The 26,622-nt window shown below is 43.4% G+C and overlaps 7 protein-coding genes across 7 annotated transcripts; 4 read left to right on the top strand and 3 right to left on the bottom strand.

Annotated features, from left to right (window-relative positions):
- Window positions 1–1,268: 1,268 nt before the first annotated feature.
- Window positions 1,269–2,284, top strand: BDB00DRAFT_840879 (armadillo-type protein). The gene is made up of 3 exons (XM_053124793.1): window positions 1,269–1,529; window positions 1,612–1,732; window positions 1,852–2,284. The coding sequence occupies exons 1-3, from the start codon at window positions 1,372–1,374 to the stop codon at window positions 2,227–2,229; spliced, it is 657 nt and encodes a 218-aa protein (XP_052976096.1). The 5' UTR covers window positions 1,269–1,371; the 3' UTR covers window positions 2,230–2,284.
- Window positions 2,285–4,445, bottom strand: BDB00DRAFT_840876 (uncharacterized protein). The gene is made up of 3 exons (XM_053124792.1): window positions 4,200–4,445; window positions 3,132–4,101; window positions 2,285–3,009 (listed from the first exon to the last, which is right to left on the bottom strand). The coding sequence occupies exons 1-3, from the start codon at window positions 4,335–4,337 to the stop codon at window positions 2,483–2,485; spliced, it is 1,635 nt and encodes a 544-aa protein (XP_052976095.1). The 5' UTR covers window positions 4,338–4,445; the 3' UTR covers window positions 2,285–2,482.
- A 47-nt stretch (window positions 4,446–4,492) lies between these two features.
- On the bottom strand, window positions 4,493–8,418 carry BDB00DRAFT_931672 (uncharacterized protein; the record flags this gene model as incomplete). The annotated part of the gene is made up of 5 exons (XM_053129048.1): window positions 4,493–5,427; window positions 5,523–6,303; window positions 6,364–6,585; window positions 6,668–6,766; window positions 6,835–8,418. 5 exons carry the CDS (start codon window positions 8,416–8,418, stop codon window positions 4,565–4,567), a joined length of 3,549 nt encoding a protein of 1,182 aa, XP_052976094.1. The 3' UTR covers window positions 4,493–4,564.
- Window positions 8,419–12,151: 3,733 nt separating this feature from the next.
- Window positions 12,152–13,636, bottom strand: BDB00DRAFT_961783 (phosphatidylinositol synthase; the record flags this gene model as incomplete). Its single annotated transcript, XM_053129732.1, has 7 exons — window positions 13,434–13,636; window positions 13,202–13,336; window positions 12,989–13,028; window positions 12,776–12,889; window positions 12,557–12,638; window positions 12,390–12,474; window positions 12,152–12,330 (listed from the first exon to the last, which is right to left on the bottom strand). Exons 1-7 carry the CDS (start codon window positions 13,504–13,506, stop codon window positions 12,152–12,154), a joined length of 708 nt encoding a protein of 235 aa, XP_052976093.1. The 5' UTR covers window positions 13,507–13,636.
- Window positions 13,637–18,447: 4,811 nt separating this feature from the next.
- BDB00DRAFT_769907 (uncharacterized protein) lies at window positions 18,448–19,947 on the top strand (the record flags this gene model as incomplete). The annotated part of the gene is made up of 6 exons (XM_053119848.1): window positions 18,448–18,574; window positions 18,690–18,896; window positions 19,049–19,154; window positions 19,233–19,453; window positions 19,539–19,678; window positions 19,771–19,947. 6 exons carry the CDS (start codon window positions 18,448–18,450, stop codon window positions 19,945–19,947), a joined length of 978 nt encoding a protein of 325 aa, XP_052976092.1.
- Window positions 19,948–21,145: 1,198 nt separating this feature from the next.
- BDB00DRAFT_593763 (uncharacterized protein) lies at window positions 21,146–22,981 on the top strand. The gene is made up of 3 exons (XM_053117969.1): window positions 21,146–21,706; window positions 21,782–22,688; window positions 22,762–22,981. The coding sequence occupies exons 1-3, from the start codon at window positions 21,488–21,490 to the stop codon at window positions 22,830–22,832; spliced, it is 1,197 nt and encodes a 398-aa protein (XP_052976091.1). The 5' UTR covers window positions 21,146–21,487; the 3' UTR covers window positions 22,833–22,981.
- Window positions 22,982–24,096: 1,115 nt separating this feature from the next.
- BDB00DRAFT_769859 (3-phosphoglycerate kinase) lies at window positions 24,097–25,722 on the top strand (the record flags this gene model as incomplete). The annotated part of the gene is made up of 4 exons (XM_053119841.1): window positions 24,097–24,161; window positions 24,321–24,893; window positions 24,999–25,113; window positions 25,222–25,722. The coding sequence occupies 4 exons, from the start codon at window positions 24,097–24,099 to the stop codon at window positions 25,720–25,722; spliced, it is 1,254 nt and encodes a 417-aa protein (XP_052976090.1).
- Between the last annotated feature and the right edge of the window lie 900 nt (window positions 25,723–26,622).

Below are 26,622 nucleotides of genomic sequence, written 5' to 3'. Positions count from 1 at the left end.
ATTTCCGCACTTTAAAAATCTAGAATCTGTACCGAGAAAGTACGTAATAAACCACATACTCAACAATTACTTTGTTATGCTTTTAATAGACATAGACTCGAATAAACAAATAAAGATTGCAGCCAGAATTTCTGAAACGACGATTAATTTCTTTCGCAAAGAAGAAAAGAAGCTGACAAACGCTATGTGTGATAAAGCGATCTAATAAACTAATCGTGGTAAGTAAATTAAAGAGACGCTATCACTTATGCATTCACAAAAATTTTCGATCCAACGTATTTTTGTCCAAATCGCTCTTCACTTTCTCCTCCTATAGCGTTCAATCAAAGTCAGCCGTTAGACCACTCTAACTATCCGAAGTTAGCCATTCTCAATGCCACTGATGGAGTGTGCCGTAACGGGCGACATACACCTTGATATAAGAAGACGAAAACAAACGCCGCGCAAGCTCAAGCGGGAAAAAGCGACTGAATACACGGAGTTGAGGCGAAAATTCTAGAGAAACTCCTTTCGATCAAAACTATGCCAGGAAAGCGACCATTTTATGCTAGGCGAATTGGTTTAAAGTTCTTCTTGTAGTCGACTTGAAAAGGCTGATATATCGAAGACAACTACAACGTCGTATTCTGCAGCTGCAGGATCCATTAAAAAGCCAATCCCCAAAGATATTCCCCACTTACGTATAATTAGTCTTCCTTTTGTCTCCCTCAGTTTCCGTTTCGCATCCTACGTTATATGATAACCTATGTCTCTTGTACTTTCTCTTTGCCATGCCTATTTATCCCATCAACAGCATTTTCTTTTCCACTACTAAATCCTTCTTATGCTGATACATGATAAATCATTAGTAATGTCTCGGGCTTAGGTCAATTCCGTTGTTAGGGTTTAGTAAGTATCCCAAGTGGCATTTTAGCACTAAACAAGCGAGCGCAGCAAGCGATAGGTTGCCGGATTGCCGAAACGCAGCGTGGTTTAAGACTTTATTATACTTAATGAAGAAAAACTTATACTTTTGCGGCACATAAGAACCTTAAAGATGAACCAGCAAAAGGCAACGCTTAGATAATTTGCCTTTGGACGCCTGCTTTTATAACTATGGGAGTAAGACTAACTTATCAATCTTTACTAGCAGATTATATAGCTAAATAATTCCTGTAAGTACAACCTCTTTTGCCCAGAAATCCGTAAGTCCATACTGCAGATCTAAACGGTGTTCCTCACAGAAAAGAGCCGATGTCGATATCTTTTCAACTAAAGGAAGCTAAAATGTTAAAATTCCCAACCTGTCAAAGGCCCGCTCCATTTTGAATTCCCTTCAAAGCCACCCATTTATAACCTTCTTTCTTCACGTTTCCTCCAAGTGATCAAAGAATGGCAGCCTCCGTCGAGCGACCGCAAACTATTCAGACCATGATTGATGGCGTCGAGCGCTACAATCCAGACAATGCTGTAGTTTTGGAGGAGTATTTGGCTGAACAATGCAAGAACGGTGAATACGATTTAACGGCCAATCTTGCCTTGCTTAAATTGTGAGTACATGAACCTCGCGTGCATCTAGTCCTTCCCCCCTGAAAATTAGTTGATATTTTTGTACTAACGAAACTTCAAAAGATATCAACTAAACCCACAGCTTAGCAAGGTCCATGTCATTGTGAACATTCTTGCCCAATCCTTGACCGCTATTCCCAAACCCGACTACAATTTATGCATGTACCTTTTGACGGACTACGTGGTAAAGTTTCATATTACAAAAACGCAAAAACGTCAACAACGAAAGCAAGGATTTATGTGAAAAAGAGAGTAGCTTACAATTGAAGTTCTGTCTGGACTGTGTGTGCGTGTGATTACTAGGAAGTCGATGAGGTGAAACGATTGACACACTTGCAACAGTTGCTCGAACAGTCGCGATACGCCGAGTTTTGGAAGACGTTGGAGAACGATAAAGCATTGATCAAGGATATTGTTGGATTCGAAGATACCATTCGTCAAGTGATTGCTCTCGTTGTCAGCATGTCTTATCAGACGATCGCTACCTCAGTTCTTGAGTCATACTTTGCTTTGACGGGTGATGCGTTCAAGCAGTTTTGCGAAAAGCACCAGTGGCAATTGAATGGTAACACCGTATCGATTCCCATCAACGAGGATAACGAAGCAAAGACCGTGGTGGTCCGTGAGAATATCAAATTCGAACAGCTCACCAAGGTCATTGGCTACTCTAACGAAATGTAAATAACATATTAAAACAGACACACACGCACACCCTCTCGATTACTTCTATGCAACATGTATTTCATGATTCAACAAAGAATTGCTTTCCTCTACTTGGCAAATATAGCGGGATGATTACAAAGATTGGAAGATTAGTGTAACTTTGTACAAGAGAAAGGGTGTTCCTTAATATGAAGGGGGGAATTAAAAGATAGTGGAAAGGAAAAGTAAAGATGGGCGGGTGGGGATGTGGCGTAGAGCACAGCTCTGGGCTTTACAGGTCTCGACCGAATGCTGATGTATGGACGTTGCGACTTTCGTCAGTTCCTATATCATCAAACACATGATCGTCCTTGGTATCTAAATCACCAATATCTCCTCCATGCTTCTGGTATATCCACTCGAAACAGGCTGCTAGGCTTTTAAGGCCAAGGAGATATCCATAATCGGGTCCTCTGTGTCGAGGCGGAAAAGGAAATTCATCGCGGTGCTGGCGAACATCTTCCTGCGTAACGCATCGAGCAAAATCGATGATACGAACATCAATTCTCTTGGAACTGGATGGATCGCCATCGTATATCATGAGCAAAGATGATGCATAAAATCTATAGTCCTCTAGCGAACGGATGATGCCTGCCAGTCGCCTTAGTTTTCGTAATATGATGGGTATATGATGTATCTGGCAGCCATGCCCGTTATCAAGATATTCGCCCAGCGTGGTCCTGAACTTTAAAGGATCCAGTTTGCGGCCATAATATTTGTCCTGAAACAGGAACTCGGCGAAGTTGGTCTTGTACACCTGTTACCGTTTGTGTGGAAATATATGCTCTTTTTCTGTCAATGATTTTTACCTCTCAAAAACCCATCAACACCTCTTTCACCAATGCTAAGATCGAAACAAAAAAGAAAAGGGAGACCTGCCTGCATTCCGCATACGCGAACACCCAGTGCCTGGCTTGTTGACCGAGCGCACTTGAGCGTCTGGCTTTTCATTTTTTCCGGGGTTGCGTGAACACCGTACTGCCGTGTGCCCATTTTCAAATCAAGCACGCACGGATATTTGACACCATCGGTCAGGTCTTCTATCAGGATATACTGCTTCACCGTCGGCTCGCTTAGATGGTGTCGCATCTTTTGCATGTCCCGATTGTACACCTGCAGCGACCAGGGATTCGTCGGTGTCTCGCGCTTTTCCCAGCCGTTGGATGCTGCAAGGGGCCGAGGCTCTGGAGACGGCGGTACTGACTCCTCTTGATTATCCTTTTCAAGATGATCGATTATGAGTTCGGTATCGCTCCTTGTATCCATCGGCAACGACTGGCCTACATCGTCCATTTGGAAAATCACATCATCATCGTCATCAGTTTTGTTACCGTCGTTACTGTTGCGAGGGGGAAGACTACTGCTATGCGACAACTGCCTGCTGTTCCGTCTGGGTTTTTTATCGGACATCTTTGGTGTAAGTGGTGCTGATGTAGTGCATTGGATGATTGAAGGTCGTCTAGGCTTGACTGTTACCCGATCAATTGTGATAGTGGGTGGTGTTGCTGCTGTCGCTGTTGGCGTCGCTGCTGTTGTTGGCGAAAGTGGCGATACATTGTCCAAATCTGAGAGACTATGTGATAACGGTAGTGATATCGAACATTCTACTTGCTGCTGCTGTTGCTGCTGTTGCCAGTTGTGTACTTGCCGCAATCGTTCTTTTAGTGCTTGCGGCGAAAACACTTCACGCAATACTTGTTCTTGCAATCGACGAGAGGAGGCCGATGGACGCGATGAGGCTGATGAGTGACGCCTCCGTAATCGACGTTCCTCGTGACAAGCGCGCCAGTCGCGTAACAGGTGCTTATTCTTTTCAAGAACCACATGAGGAAGAGCGTCGATCGGATTACTGTATGTTACGTTGAGTACACCCAAGTATTGCGGCGTGAATGGAAGAAGCTGTGGATAATGGCTTTCCAAGTGCTCATAGAATTCCTGCTCTTTTTTAGAAACAGCTTTGCAAATCGCTCGTTTCGAAAATCGGAAAAACGAGGCATGACCACCGACTTGATTGTCAAAGGGTAACAACGGAATCGATGCAGTGAGTTTGGTGGGATCAAAATATTGTTGATGTTGGTTTTGTCCATTCAAAGGATAGTCATAGCTATCGTCGTCGTCGTCGTCATCGTCGTCACTGCTGTTGTAATCATAGCCCTCGTCTTCTTTTTCTCCCTCTTCTCCTTCCTCACGTGTCCGTTCCCTCATAATATTATCAAAAACAAGGAGAAAATAATGTAGGCGATATTTAAGGAAGAGAAATTGATGGCAAAGTCAGAACGGAGATATTAAATATATATATTCAAACAAAAACAGATCAATAGTAGTGGGAAGCGTAATAATGGTGGTGGTCTACAGTAGGATGTGAGGAATTAGAGGAAGATTGATTATTATGGAATTGGTGGGGTTGGACATAGGGTTGTCGTTCAGCGGTTCTGTATGCAGTGATATTTTCCTCATCACTAAAGTCAATAGCCAAGTCATCGACTTCATCATCTTCTGCTACAATGATAGTTCCGCGGCTGCCGCTCTTCTTTTCGAGTCCGACGATTGAACGTGGAGCACCGTACATGTAGCTAACACTGTTGCGATTGCTCCGACCAGGTTCTTCTTGGAGTGCCTGCACTCGACCGGATGATGCATTATGCTGCTGCTGTTGTTGTTGTTGATGATGATGTGGATGAGGTTGATGATGGTTCATGTTCTGTACTGGAGGAGGAGGAGGTATCGAAGTGGGAGGAGGAGGAAACATGAATGCAGGATCGTCGGTGCTGATGGGTGGAGGACCTGAACCACTGCCATCGCTTGTCCAAAAGATATAGTCGAATTCGGTCAGCAATAGACTGAAGATACCGGTAGGGATACCAAGGGTTGCAGAAAACACAATGCCGACATTACGTATTGTCATCTTGTTTGTGCCTGCGTTTTGCACGACTCGGATCAAGTGGGCAGACAATGTGCGAAGGAGAGTGTAGTTTTGGAGAGGGAGCATGGAAACAAGTCTGCCGAGCTCGTTGATGCGTTCGCGACGATCAACGAGATCCATGACGTTCAAGAACTCCTTGAGTAGCTCAGTGGTCAGGACGTTGCCTGGAAGTTCACGTAGCCAAAGTTTTAGCAGGCCTGACACAGCATGGATGTCGTGATGTTCCCCAACTGCCAATAGATCAACATCGCCCTCTGTAAACAGTAGTGTAAAACAATAATCGTGTTGAGTAAAAAGGTACATCAACCTGTCACCAGTTCAATATTTTGAGGGATGAGTTCATACATACCTTCGTTGAATTTACTCTTGAGATTCCGAATTTTGACCGCACTTCCACTGAGACGGTAGATGCCTTCTTCCTGGATAGCATTCTTGGCTTCCAGGTAGTCGATACAGCGGTAGACAATGGCTGGGAGCTCGTATTGATCAGAAACCTTTGCAACCTTAATGGCATCTTCAAGTGGAATGCCAAACACTTGTTTGGGTCCTGGAGGATCGGCATCCTTATTACGCCAGTCGCCATTAGGAACCTTGCCTTTGCCATGCTGACCACCGTTTGCGTGCTGCCCATTGCCAGAGCCAGCAAACATTTTTTTAGCCCAAAATGCTTTGCGTCCTTTATCCTTCTTGCCCGAGTCATCGTCATGCTGCTGCTGTTGGTTTTGAAGTGCTTCAGTGCCAGCCAAAAGTCTCTCCAAATGGCTAACCGAGTTGCGTCGCAGCTGTGCAGCAGGGACTGACTCTGCTGAAGTCGTTGTGTGATCAAGACTGGATCTGCGGCCGTCCGAGCCAGACTTGCCTGATTTCTTCTTTTTGCTGCTTTGCTCTTGGCGGTTGGCAACAGCATCTTGGTCAATATGTTGACCCATGGCGTCGACCCAAGCATCACGGTCTTCATCCGATTCTGCGCATAAAACATGGCGTGCTACACCTCCAGGAGCCGATTTTTTGGGCTCAAGAATCAGAAAGCCATGCTTAAAGGTGGGTGCTTCCTTGCTGTTCTCTGCAGCTTTTTGCTTGCCAATCTGTGCCTCGGTCAAACTGATTTTGCCAAGGAATTGCCCCTCCTCCTATGAAACATATACGCGGTTTAGAATGCTATTCATGTAGGTAATATTAAGCTCACTTACACTCTCAAAGTATTTGAGTTCAGGGCCGTCAAGCAGAAAGTATCTTCTCTTCCAACCACCAAAATTCTTGCCACGCTTGGCCAGGTAACCTTGTCGGTATTTGGAGACTTTTGGTTGCTGTGCTTGCTTTTCCATCACATTGGAGCTCAAGAATTCGCAGATATCAGTGATGTCGGCCAAAGGCAGTCTGATTGCATGCTGAAGATAACTATCAATGGCCAACTACAGTTATACGAAGAAAACATGGAAAGTATTAGCTTGTTGATTAGGAGAAGAAGGACCGGGTGGTGTTACACAATCTTACCTTTCGCTGATCGACCTTGCTCTGAGAATGCGTTACAAATAGTGCCCTGTCGGGTAACTTTGCAATTTTACTCGCCACAGATTTTCCTTGCGATTTGAGCTACAACACATGCACACTTGGGTTTCAGTTATCCTCTCCTAAAAATAAAGACGTTTTATATCTCTTACCTGAGCATCAAGTGCCAAGAAATCAGAATAGAGCTTCTGAATCTGCCAAAGCTCTTCAAGTGGTGAATTAGGATCCGCAATGTCTTTTGCTTTGCGAACCGAGATGGTGAATGTGACGACCTCCTTGCCCTTCTCATTTCGCGTGGTATCCGAACCAACAACTTTAGTACTGATGCCTGCCATGGGTCCGCTTGAAAACCCTCCTTGTGGAGAGGACGGAAATTGTTGCTGGTACTCCTGTTGTGGTGGGACGTACGATGGTGCCGCGGGTGTACCAACGGATTGTGATGTGGTGGGCTCTTGTTCAGGTCCTGTAAGACGCACCCCTTCTGATTGCTGCCGGTGCGTATGCTGTTGTTGATGCTGCACGTGATCCTCATCCGACCGCTTCAAGTATCCGTCATTGTCGCTACTACGCTGGTGATAGTCGACCTGGATCTGTGGAGGAGGATGACTGGCTTGTTGGTAGTGATGGTGATGGCGTTGCTGCTGTTGCTGTTGCTGATGATGATTATACTGGTAATTTTGTTGCTGGTTATTGGTATATTCTACAGGCGAGAGTGGATGATGAGATTCAACTGCGGGTTTTCGGCTCGGTGGGGGTGACAACGAGGTTTCGTTGTGATGTTGCTTCTTCTGCTGCTGCTGCTGAGAGTGCTGATAATAATCATGCTGCCGTTGCGGTTGCCGTTGTTGTTGTTGCTGACAGTAATCAGATGTATCCTTTCCGTGCACAGCACCCTGGTACTTTGCAAACATCTGAGCATCCTTATCAACCATCGTATCCACGACGGGCGGCAATGAAAGATCCAATGTCGTATCGCTGAAGCTCTCCGGGAGATTAATGTTACTGCCAGTGTTACTGTTATTGTCAATTGTTGCGAGGTGATGGTGATCGTTGTTGTTCGAGGACACGCTGTGCGGTGATCTAGGGATGTTGCTATGACATTCTTTGTTGTTGTTGCTCCCATGACGGTATTGCTGCGGGGCTGGGCTTGGCGCCCTAGATCTATTTTCATAGCCATACGTAGCCGGCAAGCTTGGCTCGACAATAGTGGCTCCCATCTGCGCTTCTGATGAATCGGGTGTACCATATCGCTCCAGCACGCTCGCCATGACGCCCAGATTGCTTGAGCTTGAGTTAGCACTGGATGGGGAGGGTGTGCCGTCCTTTTGCTGACGATAGGGTGATCGGGGAGGAGGTACAGGTCCTAACATAGTTGCTTCGATTGTCTCGGCCAACAAATGCTGTGTCTCCTTGTTTGGTTCTGGTTGCTGCTGCTGTTCTCGAGGTTGCTGCTGTTGGTGTTTGTGATGACTATTGCTCTCGGGTGACGCGGGATCTGAACGTCGAATGTCCAGTTGTGTCGTCATTACAAGCTCTTGCTCGAGATCTTGGTTACGTTCTAAAAGGTTGTCGCGCTCGTCCGTCATCAAAGCCAAACTCTTTTGTAAATTCTGGATTATGATGCGCTGCTTTTCGACAATGCGCCACAACTCTTCGTTCTGAGCAACCAGATCGGGTGCTCCTCCTCCTGCTGCTGCTGCTCCTGCTGACGGCGGAACCACTCTTGCTGTGGCCATGGTCGTTGTTGCTGTTCAAGAGAATTGGGTGAAAGGAAGAAAGAGAGAAAGTATATGTGAGATATAGAGTATAAAGGTAAAGAGAGAGTGTGTGTGTGAGAGGAGGGACAATAAAACAAAAGGAACGGTAGTGGGTTAATAATAAATTGGGTTATACTCTGCAGTAAAGCAGAATGCTGTTTTAAACTTTTGCACTAAGCATCTGCATTTGGTAAAGCTTTCAAAATATGCCACGCGCGCGATTATATTAAAATAGAGATGCTGGGTGTCACAAGGAAGAGATAGTCTGTTAGATTTCATTAAATCAAGTCATTTCTTTTTGTGTTCGCGCTATTTTGAAGCGTCGCTCATTAACATGCATCGGATATTGCCTTTTCATATAAATTCCACACACGCTCTTCTGCTTTCTTTATATTGATTCTCAAACTATACGGGTTCAGAGCTATAAATGATCGTCCCACTAATATCTTACTAACTTAGCAGTAGGCTTAGGCTGCATTGCTTTTTGAGTCGGCGCTTCAGCTATCATTCTATATACAAAGGTGTATGTATATACGCGTATTCGTCGCCTACAGAGCACAGCTCATCACATGTTTGCCAAAGGTCCGACTTGTCTCCCATCCGAGGGTTGTAGAACCAACCAAACTCCTGGTATACACGAAATCCACTACTCTCCCATTGCTATGATGCCAATTTACCTTTTTGACGCTGCAGGGTCGTGGGAATGGGATGTAAGGCTGTGTACGGTTGCTATTATTCCTCCCTCCTTTTCCGTATTCTTTTTGTTCATTAACTCAGTATATCTCTCCTCTTTTCAATTTTATGCACTCTTTCTGCAAATGATAGCATGCACAAAAGAGCCATACAAAGTAGAGTAGGAAGCCATTAGGGAACGGAGGCCTAACCGCTCTTTGCAAAGAGAAATTAAAATGTGAGAGGCTGTAGAATATAATGTACGACGTAGCACAGGTTTGTGGCCGGGGATCGTCCAGGGTAACATGAATTATGATCTCACCTATACATTGAAACTCTGGGGACCGGAGGAGGAGATGAGGGGGAAGATTCCCGCAATTTTCGAAGAAAACGATGTATTACATACATAATGGGCAACATCTGCTGCCTTTGTTCCAGAGACTCTGCAAATTTAATGAACTTTTGTACAGCATTTTGACGGTTCAAAGGTTCCTTTCTACTTAACTTTTTAACGAGAGCGACTCTCAAGCTCATAGTATAAGAATAAGCACACACTTAATTAAAAGAAAGTTCTTTTTCTCATTCTTATCTCTTCTTGCTTTTAAGTCATATATAACACATTGAAAATGTGCTACAAGCGGTAGCACTAGTAATCAAGGTATATACGGTCTTCGATTAGCTTTGTTGAATAGAAAAACATATTACTATAATACGTGCTCATTCTCTGCAAATGCCGTCGTCGTCACCAACACGCATGTAAATTGCATTTCTGCATACTTTGACCAGTGAGATATAGCATCTATATCTTACATATCGACCTATTAGAATTACTGATTGAATGGAAGGGTGCTCGATCGTAGATATGAAAGGTATCCTAGGGAAGCAGTCGTCATCGTTTTGGATCTTTACCGAGGAGTGGAAATGATGCAGATGCTCAACAATGAAAGTTGAATTTAAACTGCTTCTGCTATTGCCGCTGCATATGCATGCATATACCTATGCAACCGCCCTTTTACCTTATTGCACGCTAAGCTATTTCATTGCCATTATTACATAATACTCACTACTACTATTGCTACTACCATACGGACAATATGAATAATTACGGAATGTCAGGGGCACCGTCAGGAGGGAGTACAAGCATTTAGCCTGCTCTGCTTTATTGCTGCATTATATATTTATATTGCCTTCTCCACGCGAATTCATTACCTTTTCTCTATCATACAACGCATATGCTTATCAATGTTCATCATTTCTTACGCTGATTAGCTAAACTACCTTTTGTAAAAGATTCAAAGTTTTCAACCTACACATTATCAGTTGTCAGATTTAGTATTGTTGTTGACAGCGAGTAGGGTTAGAAAAAGTTATATGGACTAAAAAACATCCAAGAGAACAAATGACTTCGTCAAGTAGGAATTGACCATTTTCACTCTGATAGCAAATCAAGTGAAATAACAACAACCGCGTCCACCTTCAATTAGCTATATTGTTACAACCACATAAAAGTGTCAAATCATAGCATGCTCTGTTGGTTTTTCTTTATATATTTCTTTCGTATTCCCTATTGTGGACCATTATAGTTTGCCACAGTCCATCTAGTACCCGCATGGGATATAATTTCTCGTATGATGATTTAGTATCCTATGCTAAAACGCTGGGATGAGATTAAAGTAATGGCTTCCTTTTTGGCTCTTATATCTAATTGCAATATAGCTAAACCATCGCCTTTCACATATGTAAAGACTATAACTGCCTTCATGATTCGAGGAAATCCAGTGAAAGTGTTAATAAAAGCTCGACCAGGGTACGGTGGCTTTAATCCAAGCGGAAGAGGAAATTTGAATGCGGCAAGTGCTACCTGGTACATGGTTATTTCAAAAGGCACGTATGTATAGAGTGAACTTTAGTCACCCCATGGTATTTGGTATAGAAATGATTACTGACTGTACCTGGGAAAAAGACAGGGCACAATTTTATAAGCTGCTCCACTGTTACTATTAGGCACTTGTGCTTTGACAATTCTCAGTTTTATACATATAGGCCTGGTCAAAGGCCGCTGAAGCTTCAAATCTGAAGGTCGTACAAATATTTCTTTACTTAAAAAAGTAAAGAGCGCGAGGCTGAAGGTCCTTTAGCCTTGGAGGTGAATGATCACAGCTGAAGCTACCTTTTTAAGTAATCAGTGTGATAATTGGCTAGAATGTTTTTATTGTACGACCTTCAGATTTGAAGCTTCAACGGCCTTTGACCAGGCCTATTGTGAGCTAAATCTTATGGATCATACCTCATGCAGTAGAGTGATGCTTTCTTCCCTCCTATCTGATTGGAAACAACGTCTATGTAAGTAAGGGTCACTAAAAGGCGATGAGCTAATAATCGGTTAAGATTTGGATAGATCATCATCATCTCTGTAATTCTGGATAGCAACAAATCGACACTTTGACAAAACATAATGGTTGCAGCAAAAGAAACGATATCATTCGTGTAATGTGCTTTGTGTGATCTTGATAACGTAGTATTATAATTATAGTCGAGAATATATATATCTCAGATTTTACATTAAGGTTGTTACGAGTACGCTATTGAAACACTGACGCACACGTTTCTACTGCTATCAATACAAACAAGGTTTGGCAGGAACAACAAAGATGCAGGGACAGAAATAGCGTAGATACACTGTGTAATGTACTTATAAGACAAGAGGTCAATGCGACAGAAAGTGGAAGCGGGGACTGTCAATCGTACATCTTTCGTAGAGAACATAGTGTGGAGAGCAGTTACAAACCACAATATGGTGATAAAAATAGCATATGTTAGAAGTACACCCAATTTGTACGAAAAGTATCTTTATCTGTCAACATCTCTCTATATTAGAAGCGTCGCACTTGCAATCCATACACACTCGATATATGTCTCTATTACTTTATATATGTACGAGAGAAAGAGAGACGGGGAAAAGTAGTAAGAAAGAAAGGAGAGTAAACCAAGCTATGTATGTAAATGATGTATGTATAATTTTTGTTGCTGTTTTCTTTTTTTACTGTTCCTTGGCGCTCAACGCCTTTTGACGTTCCTCCTTATCAACATTTGCCAACACCTTGCTTGCATTGACAATTTGAACCACATTAATGAACTGCTTAGCAAAGCAAATAACGCCACTGACGACAAGTAGGATATACCATGCAACTATGAGATCCCAAATTAGAGAAACCTTTTCTTGTACGACACTTTTACCCCTTTCCCTTTTCTCCAAACAAGAAGGATAGAACACTTACTGCTCACAGGTTCCTTGAGGAACTTTAGAAAATAGAGAGTTACAAAAAAGAGCTCGTTGCCGGCACACATAATGAATAGAACCGTCTAGATAAAACAAATAGATACCATACATACTCGCATAAATGTAAAGCCAAATTATAGATGCAGTTTACCCAAAGACACTTACACTGCTGTTGTAGTAAAGATGGAGGAACTTGTAGTCAGATTCGGATAACTTTTTATGGCTGGTAGATCCAGCAGTCATGGAACTATATATTTGATATTGTTGTTAATAACGACAGTAAGATGAGACATATCACAAGATACATACACACATATGTATTCCCTCTAGACAGACTCTCCCTTGCCTCTCACTGATCCCATCCACTTTCCTCTTCTCGCGTACCTGTACATGTGCATATAATGCGAGCTAAAATCAAGTGATACCAAGAATTGAAACAGAATAGTCCATTCTGTGTATTGTAAAGATAAAAAGCAAAGCAGACAGCTCGTAGTACATCTATATACGAAAGACGATTTGTAAGCAAGATGTCAGTTTTGTTATTTTTATAAAAGAACAATAGCACTGGCATTAAGCCAGCCTTCTTATTAAGCTTACCTGTCCGTTACCATGTCCAAAACTGCACCAAACTTGCTACCTGTGAATAACCAAACCCCACATAATGCAATCAGCCCATATGATTTCCTCATTAACATGCGTGCTGGCGAGACAATTCGATTCTGCTCGTTCTCTCGCCTATCCCCTTATTCTCCTCTTCTCTACCCCCCCTCTCCCATAACTAGAATAATGATGACAATTAATAAGACTTACACTGGTCAAAATACCGTGCAGCATTTCCATCCACCGCGTCCAATAGACAAGAGATACAGTATAAAGTGGCGCATACTTTAGGGTGCCACGGCATATAGTATAGTGATAAAGAGGCTAGTATAATACGCGTGTAACCTAGTTCAAAATGGGGTAATGGAGGTTTAGATGATTGCCGTTCTTTCTTTCCAAAGGTTTGGACGGAGGGTCATGTTGAGTCAAGAGCTAGACTTACCAATGATGTTTGGCACGAAGAGAAATACATTGTCAATAGACTTGAGCCTAGATCGTGTTTCAACGTTGCTCATTGCTATATGCTGGATGTATGTGTATGTTGTGTGCGCCGGGACAGTAAAAATAATAAGGGTAAGAGGAAAGAAGGTTGCTGAAAAAGAAAGGACAAAGCGGGGGTGGGGTGGGGTTAAAAGAGAGAAAGAGAGAAAGAGAGGAGAGAGAGGCGAAGAGCGTGGCAACAGGAATTAAGTGGTGTGGTGAGGTTTTCCTCGAGTCAATTGAGTATTTTTTTTTTTCCATCGTCGCATTTCAATTGAATTACCGCGTCTATAGCAACCCACCTTTGCTCGTGGTTTCTCTCTATCTCTCTCTCTCCCTCCCCTCCTCGCTGCTCTCCTTCAATAGCAAATGATTATTTTCCCGTTCGACTGACTGGAGGAAACTCCAGCCCCGTCCTTTTTAATTCGCATATCATTTCATATGAATTCGTCATTTCATTATGGCATAATGCGATACCACCTGCATTTGGAAATTCTCCTCTTTAAGCACTTTTATTGAGCACTGACCACATGATCAGCACCAACAGTCTGGTCGCTTTAAAAAGTAACTACTGGATATGGGAATGATGTCTCTGCCGTTGAGCTATTACTAGGACAACGAAGACTTCACAACAATGATGCATCTTTTGTCTTAATTCATCCTTCAAGGTGCATGAGAGCGATGGTTTAAAATGTTTCGGAGAACCACCGCGCCCCTCCGACAACGGTTGGGGTTATGATCGGAGAGCCCCGCTGGCAGTTTCCCTTTACGATGAATTGGCACTAGTTCTCGATGCTTTTATATATACACTGTAATCAAGCTCGTCAGGCAGCCACTTTATAAACTGAAGGTGTCGAGTGGCAACAAAGTAGTAGATCCAGTGTCTATAAACAGCTAGGAAACTGTAGTTCCTTGGCCACACACATAAACGAAAGTTTCATGATGGCGCCATCGTGAGCTATCACAAAAGGATTAAAAAATGCTCTTTGCAAACAGCTTGATAGAAGAGATCTGGCATTTTTGTTTTGCGGCCAGATTGCCGACAGTCGTTCTTTAGCTATGATTACTGGCTGTACTTGCTTTGCGAGGTAAAGCACAAAAGATAGAGGCGAAAGCGAGGAAAAATAAAAATTCATGTGTCAGGCTTAACGTGACACGGATCTGAACAGTACAATTATAATCAGGACGATCTTTAGTGCAGCAAACTAAGCACTATAGCACAGAAATACTGCTAATAAACACATCTAATGCAAAAACAAATTCAACAGAAGTATATCTACTTGTACTAATTAAAGCTTCAAGTTTTTGTGAAGCTATACACAAGTAGATTATTATCTTGCTTAGATATATGATTATATTTAGGCAAACATATGAAAACGTATATAATGCTGACGTTTGAAAAAGGAAAAAGGATGTGTGAAGAAGATACAGCATAAGAACAGCAGCTCGCAGTTGATGACCAATCAACTGTGTCTGAATAACGGTATACACTACATACTGATTGAACATGCCTCGGTCCAGGCTCCCAGATCCTTCTATTTCATTGAACATCTTGTCCATTTGTTCAAACTACACTATTGCTTACTCTTGGACGACGTGTCTACTTTTCTCCAATTATATACACTTATGCCAGGCGACAGTATGGGAAACTTTCCAGCCGGTAGATGGAAAGTTGCAACTGTCAAGGCCAGCGCAAGCGAGCGTTTTTCAGTCACATCTGACATAAACTTTCATCATTAAACTGATCGCTATCTCTCTCTCTCTCTGTGAACGATAATGCTGGTTGATTGAATGGATCAAGGCATAATCATCGTCTTCTTCTTCAGGCAGCACGTATTCTGGGACGCTTATGAACCCATCGATCACATCTGCACGTCACTCATTATAGTGCTATATGGGCATAATATTTTTCTTCAGGAGACAACTGAGATTTGGGAAAGGTTTTGCAGTTCTCGCAATTCGGTCGCATGTCTGCTATGTCTAACAGTAAAAGAGTGAGTTGAGTGTATATGCGAGTAGACATCGATTCGATACTTCAGTTTTCGTGACGCTTAGAATTGTAAGATACTTTTTTGTTGCTTATATATTAGCCATTTTGTCACTTTCTCAACTTACAGAGCTCTGACCAAGTTGGAACTATTCAATGTCTAGAAAGTATTTTGCGTTAAGGGGTGACCAAATTTCCGGCTGCCTATCACTTGCTATTGTTTACGACCCATAGTGAGTGATTAAGCTTCATATAAAGCTGGACCAGCTGCGATTACTTACAGCACATTCATGGCTGTGAGAATATTATCAATTGTATCATAAAGGTTCTGATCTTGTTACGGCGTACTCGAGCTTTAACTGGGGCTGGTCACGCGTTTTCAGGTAATAGGTGCAGTAAAGCGTAGACTTATTCCAGTGGACAATTCCCCAAAAAAAGCATCGCCCTTGCCTCTGTATAGAAGTAAAGAACAATGTAAAGAAAGCTTTCAAAAGAAGGTCTCTTAGAAAACATCATGTGCTATCCATCCATGAACTTCCGGCTGCTATGATCGGGATATCATCATGCTTTCCCGTGAGTGCCATGCCATGTCGCCATAATATCTTCTGTCTGGCTTTTGCTGCTGCAGCTGCTGTGCTCTCCGTGTTTATGATCAAGTCATTGCACTATAACTGGCAGGGGCTGTTTGTAAGTGCTGAAAGGCGTGAAATAGACGACGTTCATGTAACGCGTGTGCAGCAAGTTCCTACTATCGACACAATGGACTGGTCTTTTATAATATGTTTTGCGCATTTTCCCCCTCTTGATAAAGCCAGGATTAATCGTTCATGTCTTTTTCCCCGCAAGCAAAAGCAAAGAAGAACATACAAGAAGCTAAGAGAAGGTTCACGAGTAATTCCGAGAGTGTGCTATTGTGTGTGTTAAATGAACGATTGAAAAAACGTGACCATGGAATGTCAAAAAGAGCATCTGGTGAATGTGGCTCGCTCATAGTTCTTTTCGTTCTTTCTTTTCTCAACATACTTCTTACGTGGCCGTGTCCTGGTGCTGCTGCTGGTACTGTGAATTGAGGCGCCCGCCGTGCCACGCAAGCAGTGAAGACTGAACTATTGCTGCTACTGGAAAAAGAACAAGGCTGATCCTCAAGGCATCCTGTATTCTGTGGTCAAAATCTTCTATCCATTCATCCGATGGTGGCAGCTCAAGCTTCCTTGCGCGTGCCTTGGATTTTGCTCTGATCGGGATGTCATTGGAATGGACTATTGGATTTATATATGTTTGCTTCCCATCTCCTTGCGTTTATGTATATTTTGTCTTCCCTCCCTTTTGTCCACACGTATCGCCTAGTAACCTTTGTCCTGACCCTCTTCTGGTAAATTACCTCACGCGCTAAAATCGTACTTTTATTTCTTCTCTTTACTAGGCAGCTTCCAAGCGTAAGTCCTGTCTTGTGCCATATACACCTGTTACGAATCATAAATGCGCTGGTGAACCCCATGGATTCATGAAATGGTTTGCGTGAGTATTTGCTTTCTCTCCTTCTCTCTCTATGTGTGCGGATTTCTGTGGAAGGATGTTACTGATACAAGATTAAAAGAGAGAAAACGACAGGAGAAGTGACACCAGTAGTGAATGCATCAACGTTCTTTCATTTACTTATTATTAACGTGGTTGCTAATTTAAGCGATAGTCCAATGTTATCTATGCTGAGAAGTTACTGCCAAAGTAAATATAGAGCGAGTGAAACAGTTCTGCTGTAATTGTTTGCTTACTCCCATCTTTCTTAAGATCTTGTTCGTATTCGCTTACATTCCGTCATTTCTATGGTTGTAGCCTTTCACTCAAATACTAAAGAAAGTATTCATTGTGCCTTGACTACCTACCTGCATAAATCATCATCACAAGTAGTTTGAGAGTCGTGATACATACCTTCCACCGATAAACAACAATGCCACTTAAAAAGGCGGTAATTGCATTCTTCCGGACCATAAGCGTTTCCTCATCTATGTGTCATTATCAGCACTCTACGATATTCATCAAGGCCTATGAGCTATTATACATTGTTCCAGCTAATTCTTTGTTAAGGAATGGGCAATCTTCTCCTGTGCCAATATGGATTTTGAACCCCATAACAAACACACAGAATTAAAAGAAGAGAAGAAACAGTTGGTACAACGTTACACAGGCCCACATTTTCACTTCCTTCCATTATCATCACTTCATTATATTTGTTTTCTCTTATACTCGCAGCTAGTTTATATCCCTTTTGTCTTTCTTTCTCTTGTACCTCTTCTCTCTCTCTCTCTCGACGGAGAATATAATGAGCAAGCAACTACCACTTTTCCATCGAGACTCATCAGTCTCACGATCACCGTCATGGATGTTACATATAACTCGGAAACGTGTAATGATTACCTCGTTCATCATTGTCTTTTTCTTATTCTTACGAGCCGCCAATCACGACCGAAATCTCGATTCGACAACCTTCCCCACCCCTTACCGTATCGATTGGCCATCGTGGCCCACCGATCTCAATGATGAAAACAAAAAGACCAGTGCATTTGCGCCATCTCTGTTTACCCCTGAAGCATTATACCAGGAAGAGGATCTAAAACCAGTGACGGCTGTCATTTACAGAGTGTCCAGAAATCCTCAAGACGTTTCAGCCGTCGTCGATCGTTTGCTTCGTTACCCATTTGTCAAGGAAATCTATATCCATAATCCTATGAGTGCAGCACCCCTTTCTATAGAGGTAGAGAGAGAGAGAGAGAGAAAGGAAGAGACCGTTTTCGACGTTACCCATGTTGGTATACAGGTGGGATTGAGGGAGAATCTAATTGTTGAATATTTCATTCTACTATAGCAACTTGCGCTTGATGTCAGCCAAGCTCGCTATGTAAACGTCGAAATCTTTGACGAACGGAACGAACGTCTTGGTAGTTTAGCACGGTTTACTACATGTGCCATGGCAACATTTGATACCTGTTATATGCAAGATGATACGTGGCAACCGGCATTCGTGGATAGCTTGTTCCTAAATATGATTCGATATCCAAATATCATTCATGCCAATTCTCCACCCGCTCGTTACATGGATCAAATGCGCTGGCGCGTGAGTAATCCGGGTAAGTTAAAGACGTGTATACACCAGGGACCATGAATGGGCTGCATCATTGAGTCATTGCGAAAAAAAATTGGTATTAATAATTGAATACATTCGCTCTTTTCAAGATTTCAGAATGCATTCTGGATTTGCCGATCTTCAATATGGTGCCTTTGTCCCTCGTTGGAAAGTTCAGACGTTCATGACACAGTTGGGCAAATCATCATTGGGAAAAGACAGAATCCGACTAGCCGACATGTATTTCTCAGTATGGATGAACCAGTATCCATGGTTGCTCTCCAATCCACTCTTATTGGCATCAGGTCAAAAGCCTGGTGATTTTGGACCTGTCAGTCCGGAATTGTATGCGAATATCGTAAGTACATTTGCTATGGCTCCTTTAAGAACTGATGTGCGTTTTCTCTGTATATGTGTATATATCTGATTCAATGTTTGCATCCATTCATTGGCGAGATATAGAAACAAGCGACACGACGTCTACAAAGTACATTAGAGGCAGATCTAACCGATACACCCAAAGATTATTTCGAAAGAATCGAGGATGAGCCACGACTCTATGAACGCGATGTCCGGTAAATCTCAAGACACTACCTAGAACGCCACAATATTATGCTGCTAATGAACTTGTTTCTGTTGCTTGACCTATATAGCGCCTCCTGTGGAAACGATCGATGTCTCTTTTTCACCAACATGGATCATTCACCTAATCCTACATTACTCAAGTTTGACAAGGACAATTTCTCCAGCATCCAACAACTTGAACGGACGTATAACGAACTAGCAACCGTCCCATCCGACGAGTTTTGGAATGAACATGCTTATCACAAGGCAGTGGATCAGGATCCCACCAGCTGTTGGAATACTTATCAAAGTAAATTTCGTCTCTCGAGAGAGTTTTATGATTAATATCGGAAATTATAAAGTCAAGCTCACTCATATTAATTTGATTTACACAGACCCAAAAGCAGGTGATTACTTTGGCTTAATCATAATGGGCAGCATTATGCCTGAGGTGTTGCAGATCTATACATGCAACGATATCCGTCGGCCTGAGGCATTATTCGACGTATCAGTGACGAATAATGGGACTGATTGGGTAAGAGGATTCAAAAGGTGGTTATGTGCGGTGCTATATGTCAAACGTCGAATGCAAACTAAGCGGAGGGCGACATTGCAATACATCTATAGGTTACCTGTCGTACGTCTGCCACAGCAGCATGGCAGCATGTCCCACCCCGCGTCTACATAAAGTTGGACTGTGGTGAGAGTATTCAGCAATTACGAGCAATTCGTATCACATTTAGAGAAGATGGCCCGGAGCCATTTAACGTATGCGGTCTTGCACTTGATACTGTTGTTGTTTAAATTTTAGCAGCTATAGTATGAAATGGCGTCTTCCATTGTAGTATATACATATTATATATTTAATTTTTGATTTCATTCTTGTTCGACAATGTCTATTTTTCTCCATTAGCTGCAACTATATACATAATCAAAAAGATGTTCCTGATTTTATCCAACTCAAGTATATCTGCTCTTCGTTCAACATAATGTTAGTACTCAATAATAGGCACGTCAACTGCTGGAGCAAAGAATGTACTTCCTATTGTCATCAATCTGAGCCGCTCCTACAATAGTCTGTACATACTAGCCATACATGTAATTCTACTGTTTAGGCACGTAGAATCGGAATTTGTGCTATCAGGTTCTTCTCGCGTTTGCTTGGCATTTGGTCTGGGGGCAAACAATAAGCGATCCCGGGTTCCAAAGCCCTATACCCTTTCCTTCCTGTGACCTTATCATCTATAAACTTATAGAGGCTGAGAAATCTACACTTTTTCCAAAAGACGTTGAGACTACGGTGTTGCAGCAACCTAATGAATAATGGTACATATACACGGATACTTAATAACATCATCAATCGAGACATAGAAAGTTTAGCGCGGGGATATGGTGATCTGCATACCATTATGGCACAGAATATGATGTAAACAAAACGCCAATTTTAGCTAATGTTATCATATCTTTTAGCGTCACACTAAGAATATAATAGAGCCCCAAGAATTGATTCCATAAAGCAAAATAGCCCATGTCGTCATGCAAGGGAGCTATGGTTACTCGATGCCGAGAACCAAAAAAAAAAAAGATAGGACAGACAGCTGATAAACACGCATGAGAGTAAAATGTATTATGCCGCCACTGTTGCTTCAAGTCTATTAATAACGTACATCGGAGACCAATATGCATGTAGGGTATACGATGCCATCAAATTATGGATAATCATATATCACAGCTGCTACTTTCTTGACAATTGTGCAGTACTAGCTGCGAAAGATCAAACTCGTAGCACACCCTAATTGATGGTTGCAACTTTACCTAGAGCAAGATGTACACATCCAGGCCAAAGGAGCTTGTGCTTGTATTTTCTTTGCCAAGGAAGGTACGATTTCCATATTCACCTAGTTTAATTGACACCATCGATCAGCAATTTGTGTAACCCTTGCTTCTTCAGCGGCATGCATCATGCTGTGTTTTTGTTCCCAACCTCGCCCTTGGGTTTTGACAAGTAGAAACCGCCAAGACAAAGCGATTCCGGTTTTTCTTTGCAGTTGAGTGAAAAGCACTTGTCAAAAAAAATAATCACCGGTGATGTTCACACCCATATGTGCGCACTATTCCCAAAGTGGCGCAAAGTACGTAAAGTAGTATTGTTATTATCTACATTGTCACACATACATCCATCTTGGCAGGAGTGTGCTGCCTTTATTTTCTCACCTTGTATTACCCCCGACGGCTTATAACTGTCTGCTGTGCCCAGAGAGGAAAAACGAGAGCTACGGAGTGAGTAGCTTCTTTTTCCTATTTCCGTTCTTTTTCTTTTTCTTTATTGTTCATGTCACAATGAATGCTTATAACCCTCCGCCACCACCTTCAATTTATACTAATCACCGTAAGTACCGCTATAAAAATAAGGAAGAAACGAAGCACGCTGAAACTCGGCTCTCCTATTTATTTGATGCCTGTATATGATACAATAGCTCATGGAGTTCGTCCCGGACCTGTTGCTGCACAACCACAACCACCACCAACGACACCTCACCCACAACAGTATCGGCCTTCTTTGGTTAGAGTTTATTGTTTCTTCTTTGAGCTATATTGTAATTGGAATGCGCTAACAACTCATTCGTTAAAAAAACAGAATGGAGGACCTATGCGACCTCCACCGCTCGACACGTCTTTTATCTACAACGGGTTTCCCTCTTCTCACAACAACATGCACCACCAACAACCGTCATATTCACGATACCCGCCGAACAACATCTCCACTAACAGCAACAATAGCGCATACCCCGAGACACCCGCACTTACGAGCCGTCCACAATCAATGTACCAAGCACCACCGTCGTCAAACGGTATAAGTGCTAATAACGAAGCTAGCCAACGCTCACGCCGTATATCTGTTACAACGGGAGATAATGGATGGAAAGTATCGTCGATAGGACGGTCTAACACAAACCTACAGCACCACCACCATCAGCAGCAGCATCAGCGACCAATGACGACCGAAAAATCCACAACAAGTTTTGAAGCAGGAAATGGGTTCAATGATAGGCGAATGCGGCGCCAATCCACGGGAGCAACCGTTATTGAACGTCCAATCACGCCAGCATACACTCCAAGAGAATCCTACTATGGATACTTTTCACCGACACACGCGACCATGTCACCTCAAGAGCCCGTTGCACCAACTATGCCGCCACAGCCAACAAACAAAAGAGAGTCATTTGTCGGCGGCTTTGTTTTGCCGCCTGCATATCCACGGTATAGACCACAACCTCAACCTGTCCAGCAACAGCAACAGCAACAAATTCCTCCTTATACGCCATCACAGCCTTCGCATCCTCAACCACAGCAGTATCCAGGACCATCACCGTCATCTTTGTCATTTCAACAGCAACAACACCATGCTTTTAGCAGTAACAGTTATCCTCAACACCATCAACATACGCGTTCCAACAGTTCATATTATGCGAGTAACCAACAGTTTAGCACTGCTGCGGACGAAATAACACCTCCAGGTGGTGCCATAACTGAGTACTCTGGTGGTAAGCTATAATGTGATGCCATTTCGACATCATCACGACAAAAACATTTGATAAATGTTTCGGGTTTTAATAGCATCTTTTTCTGCTCAGCAGTATCCGAAGACAACCACGCACAGCCGTCATATGAACGTGCGCGATCAGTAAGAAGCGTACGATCAGTCAAGAGTAACAAGTCGATGAAGAGTGTTGGTAGCACGCCTGGAGAAGCAGCAGCAGCAACAACAACAACAAAGCAACCTCCAGGTATGTTAGCCATGCGCGAATTCAAAAAGAATCTGTCAAAATGACGTATGATCTGACAAGGAGGTCTAATTCCTATATTGCCCCCCTCTCCTCCTCCTCTAACAACATACACCGTATGGATTCTTCCAGCTAAAAAGCGCCAGATTACTGTACGATCCATCAACGAAGGCCATCGTGTATGGATTGATGTAGCGCCTAATGAAACGGGTCACAGCATTGCAGAAAAAATACACATCATTGCCACGTTCAAAACGCGTAAGATCCTATCCATCACCACGGCTTCAGGACGGCAGATCCGACTTGATCGAAAGCCGTTATTTGACGGTTGGGCAGATATTCAGAAGCTCGAAGACGGCGAAGAATGGCAGGTGGAATGGGCTCCACTAGAAAAAAGCATGATGGATCGATTTTTGTCCAAGATGGTGCAAGTAGGCGACGGTGGCAGCAATGGTAGTAATGATTATTATAATAACAGTAGTAATGGCAGCAGCAGTAATACTAGTAATGGTATTACCAACAATGCAGCGTCAAGGGAGCAACAGCAATCATAAATAAAAGGAGCTGAGTTTTTAAATGCATTTTCTTACACCCGAGGTCGATATATTTTTTTTTATCATATCAATCGGCTGATCTTTGAAAGGCGAATTTGTTGGGGAAGTGACTCTAACAAATAGTCACATCTCGATAGATGGGAGGATGCCGCCTCCTTGTCCCCCCCCTCTTGCCATTGGCTTTCCCATCCTGCAACAAGGCTGTGCGCTAAAGAAGTGGCAAGAGACGACCTCTTCCACGGCAACATTTGCGACGAGCTGAAAAGGGACGGATCGGAAGGATAGACGCGTCCGGCGGTGATTTACGGCGGCCTCCAGGTAAAGTTTGAAAAGCACATGAAATTTTCCAGAGAGTCGCCATGGAGGGGCCGGGCAACGAACACCCAGGCAAAAAGTGAAAAGTGCGTCCGCATTAGAGTTAGCGCAGGGTATTTTCTTGGGCGAATATCATTTTGCAAGGCATAAACCGAAACACGCTCGAAACAGTTTCAAAGAGCGCCCATTTTTACCAACACGCGTGTGGGGTGTGTAGGTTCATATATAAAGGCCAGCTTTGGTGCGACATCCGACGTCTCTTCTTCTCTTTTTTTTTTCTTCTTCTCAAGAAACAAATCATGTCTTTGTCCAACCGCCTCTCCATTCGCGACCTCGACCTCAAGGATAAGCGCGCCCTCATCCGGTAAACTGTCAGCTGAAGCCACCACAGCACTCTTCTCTCTTTCTCTCTCTCTCTCTCTCTCTCAACAAAAGCGACCACTCCAACTACTACCTGCCCAACAAAAAAACAACCACACCAAGGACACACCAACTGACAGCGCTTTTTTTTTACTTCTTCTAGTGTCGACTTTAACGTTCCCTTGAAGGGTGACGAGATCACCAACAACAACCGCATCGTCCAGGCCTTGCCTACTGTCAAGTATGCTTTGGACCAGGGCGCCAAGGCAGTGATCTTGATGTCCCACTTGGGCCGTCCCAACGGCCAAGTCCAGGAAAAGTACTCCCTGAAGCCTGTCGCCAAGGAAGTCGAGAAGTTGTTGGGCAAGCCTGTCAACTTCTTGTCTGACTGCGTCGGTCCGGAGGTCGAAAAGGCCTGCCAGTCGGCCGAAGGCGGCCAGGTGATCTTGCTGGAGAACTTGCGTTTCCACATTGAGGAAGAGGGTTCGTCCAAGGATGCCGAGGGTAAGAAGACCAAGGCTGACCCCGAGGCTGTTGAGAAGTTCCGCAAGAGCTTGACTAGCTTGGCTGATGTCTACATCAATGACGCGTTCGGTACTGCTCACCGTGCCCACTCCTCCATGGTCGGCGTTGAATTGCCCCAGCGCGCCGCTGGTTTCTTGATGCAAAAGGAGTTGGAATACTTTGCCAAGGTCCTTGAGTCTCCCGAGCGCCCCTTCTTGGCCATCTTGGGCGGGTAAGTTCATCTCTCTATACTTTTAACTGTTGGCGAGAGCGTGTTGCGTATATATAAGGTATAAAAGCGCGTCAAGAGGAGCAGTTACTTATAAAGAAAATTCAGTTCCAAGGTTTCCGACAAGATCCAGTTGATCGAGAACATGTTGGACAAGGTCAACTCTCTCATCATCACCGGTGCCATGGCTTTCACCTTCAAGAAGACTCTCGACAATGTCAAGGTAAGGAAATGGGAGGGGAGGGAGGCAGAACATTCGATTAGTTCCTGTGTTGCACTGTGTGCCATACCTAACACAAACATTGCACACGTGCACACAACGTACATTTAGATCGGTAAGTCGCTCTTTGATGAGCCCGGCTCGCACTTGGTCAAGGACTTGGTTGAAAAGGCCAAGGCCAAGAACGTCAAGTTGGTCTTCCCCGTCGACTACGTGACCGGCAGCAAATTTGGCGCTGATGCCCAAGTCGGCCATGCTACCGATGAAACCGGTATCCCCGACGATTTCTTGGGCTTGGACTGTGGTGAACAGTCCAACAAGATCTTCCGTGAAGAAATCCTTGCCTCCAAGACCATCTTGTGGAACGGCCCCATGGGTGTCTTTGAAATCGAAAAGTTCGCCCAGGGCACCAAGTCTGCCTGTGAAGCTGTCATTGGGGCTACCGAGAAGGGTGCCGTTACCATTGTTGGTGGTGGTGACACCGCCACTGCTGCTTTGCAGTACGGCGCTGAGGGTAAGATTAGCCACATCTCTACTGGTGGTGGTGCCTCTTTGGAGTTGCTGGAAGGCAAGGAGCTGCCTGGTATTACTGCTTTGTCTACCAAGGCTTGACTATAAGGCACTCACACATGTCATGAACTCTATCACCTTGTTCCGTTCCCCCCCCCTTTTAACATATAAATACACGCTCTTTTCTTGTCCATACCATTTCCCCGCGCGCGTATACAAACAAACACACACACACATAACATGCACATAACATATAGGAAGAATTTGCAAGAATACAAATTGTTTTAACTATTCAACATCATACACTTTGGCTTTGGGGTGATGGTGATGGTGGTGGAAGTGCTGTTGTGCGCGATCAACTCCGGAACGAATCAAGTCGGAGTGGAAGCGTGAGTTGGGCAATGTTACATAGTATCTGCATCAATCACCTCATCTCTCGCCTTCGTCTCTTATCTTAACCCAGGGTTTACATCAATTAAGAGTAGCTCTGCAATATTGGTATGCATTTCTGGCGCAGATGGTATTTGACTTCTGACCAAACTTGTGTATTGCACGGGAGGTCCAAAAGAGTGTTTCTAACATAGAATACTTACTCGGGATATGTCGTAAACTACCTAGAAGGCTATTAAGTATGGCATGATCATTATGCGTAAGCAGCGAATTCCATCACTTTGACGCACATTTAGTATTTAATGTAGCGTTAGAGGCACTGCATCAAAGCTCCCAATTACGTGTGTATAATCACTGTATGATATGTACATAGAAGGTGTTTGCTGACTGTGGGCTTAATAAGCATAACTGTATGGGCGGACGTCGCTTTTCTTTGTTTCCAAAAAAGCGACTCATTGGACTACAAAAGTTCAAGATATGTCGCCGGGTGCATAAAAACAGCAGTGGTACTAGTAGTATATCGAGCATCCAATGATAGGATGTATCCATTCTAGATATAGCTAATACACCATACAAAGCTGCAGATCGACCTGTGACTTTTTGAGGATACCA

This window comes from Zychaea mexicana, assembly GCF_025766255.1.
Source record: "Zychaea mexicana strain RSA 1403 chromosome Unknown BDB00scaffold_80, whole genome shotgun sequence".
Taxonomy (NCBI): Eukaryota; Fungi; Mucoromycota; class Mucoromycetes; order Mucorales; family Lichtheimiaceae; genus Zychaea; species Zychaea mexicana.
Note: the sequence above shows the minus strand (reverse complement) of the source record. Positions and strands in the feature narration are given on the sequence as shown.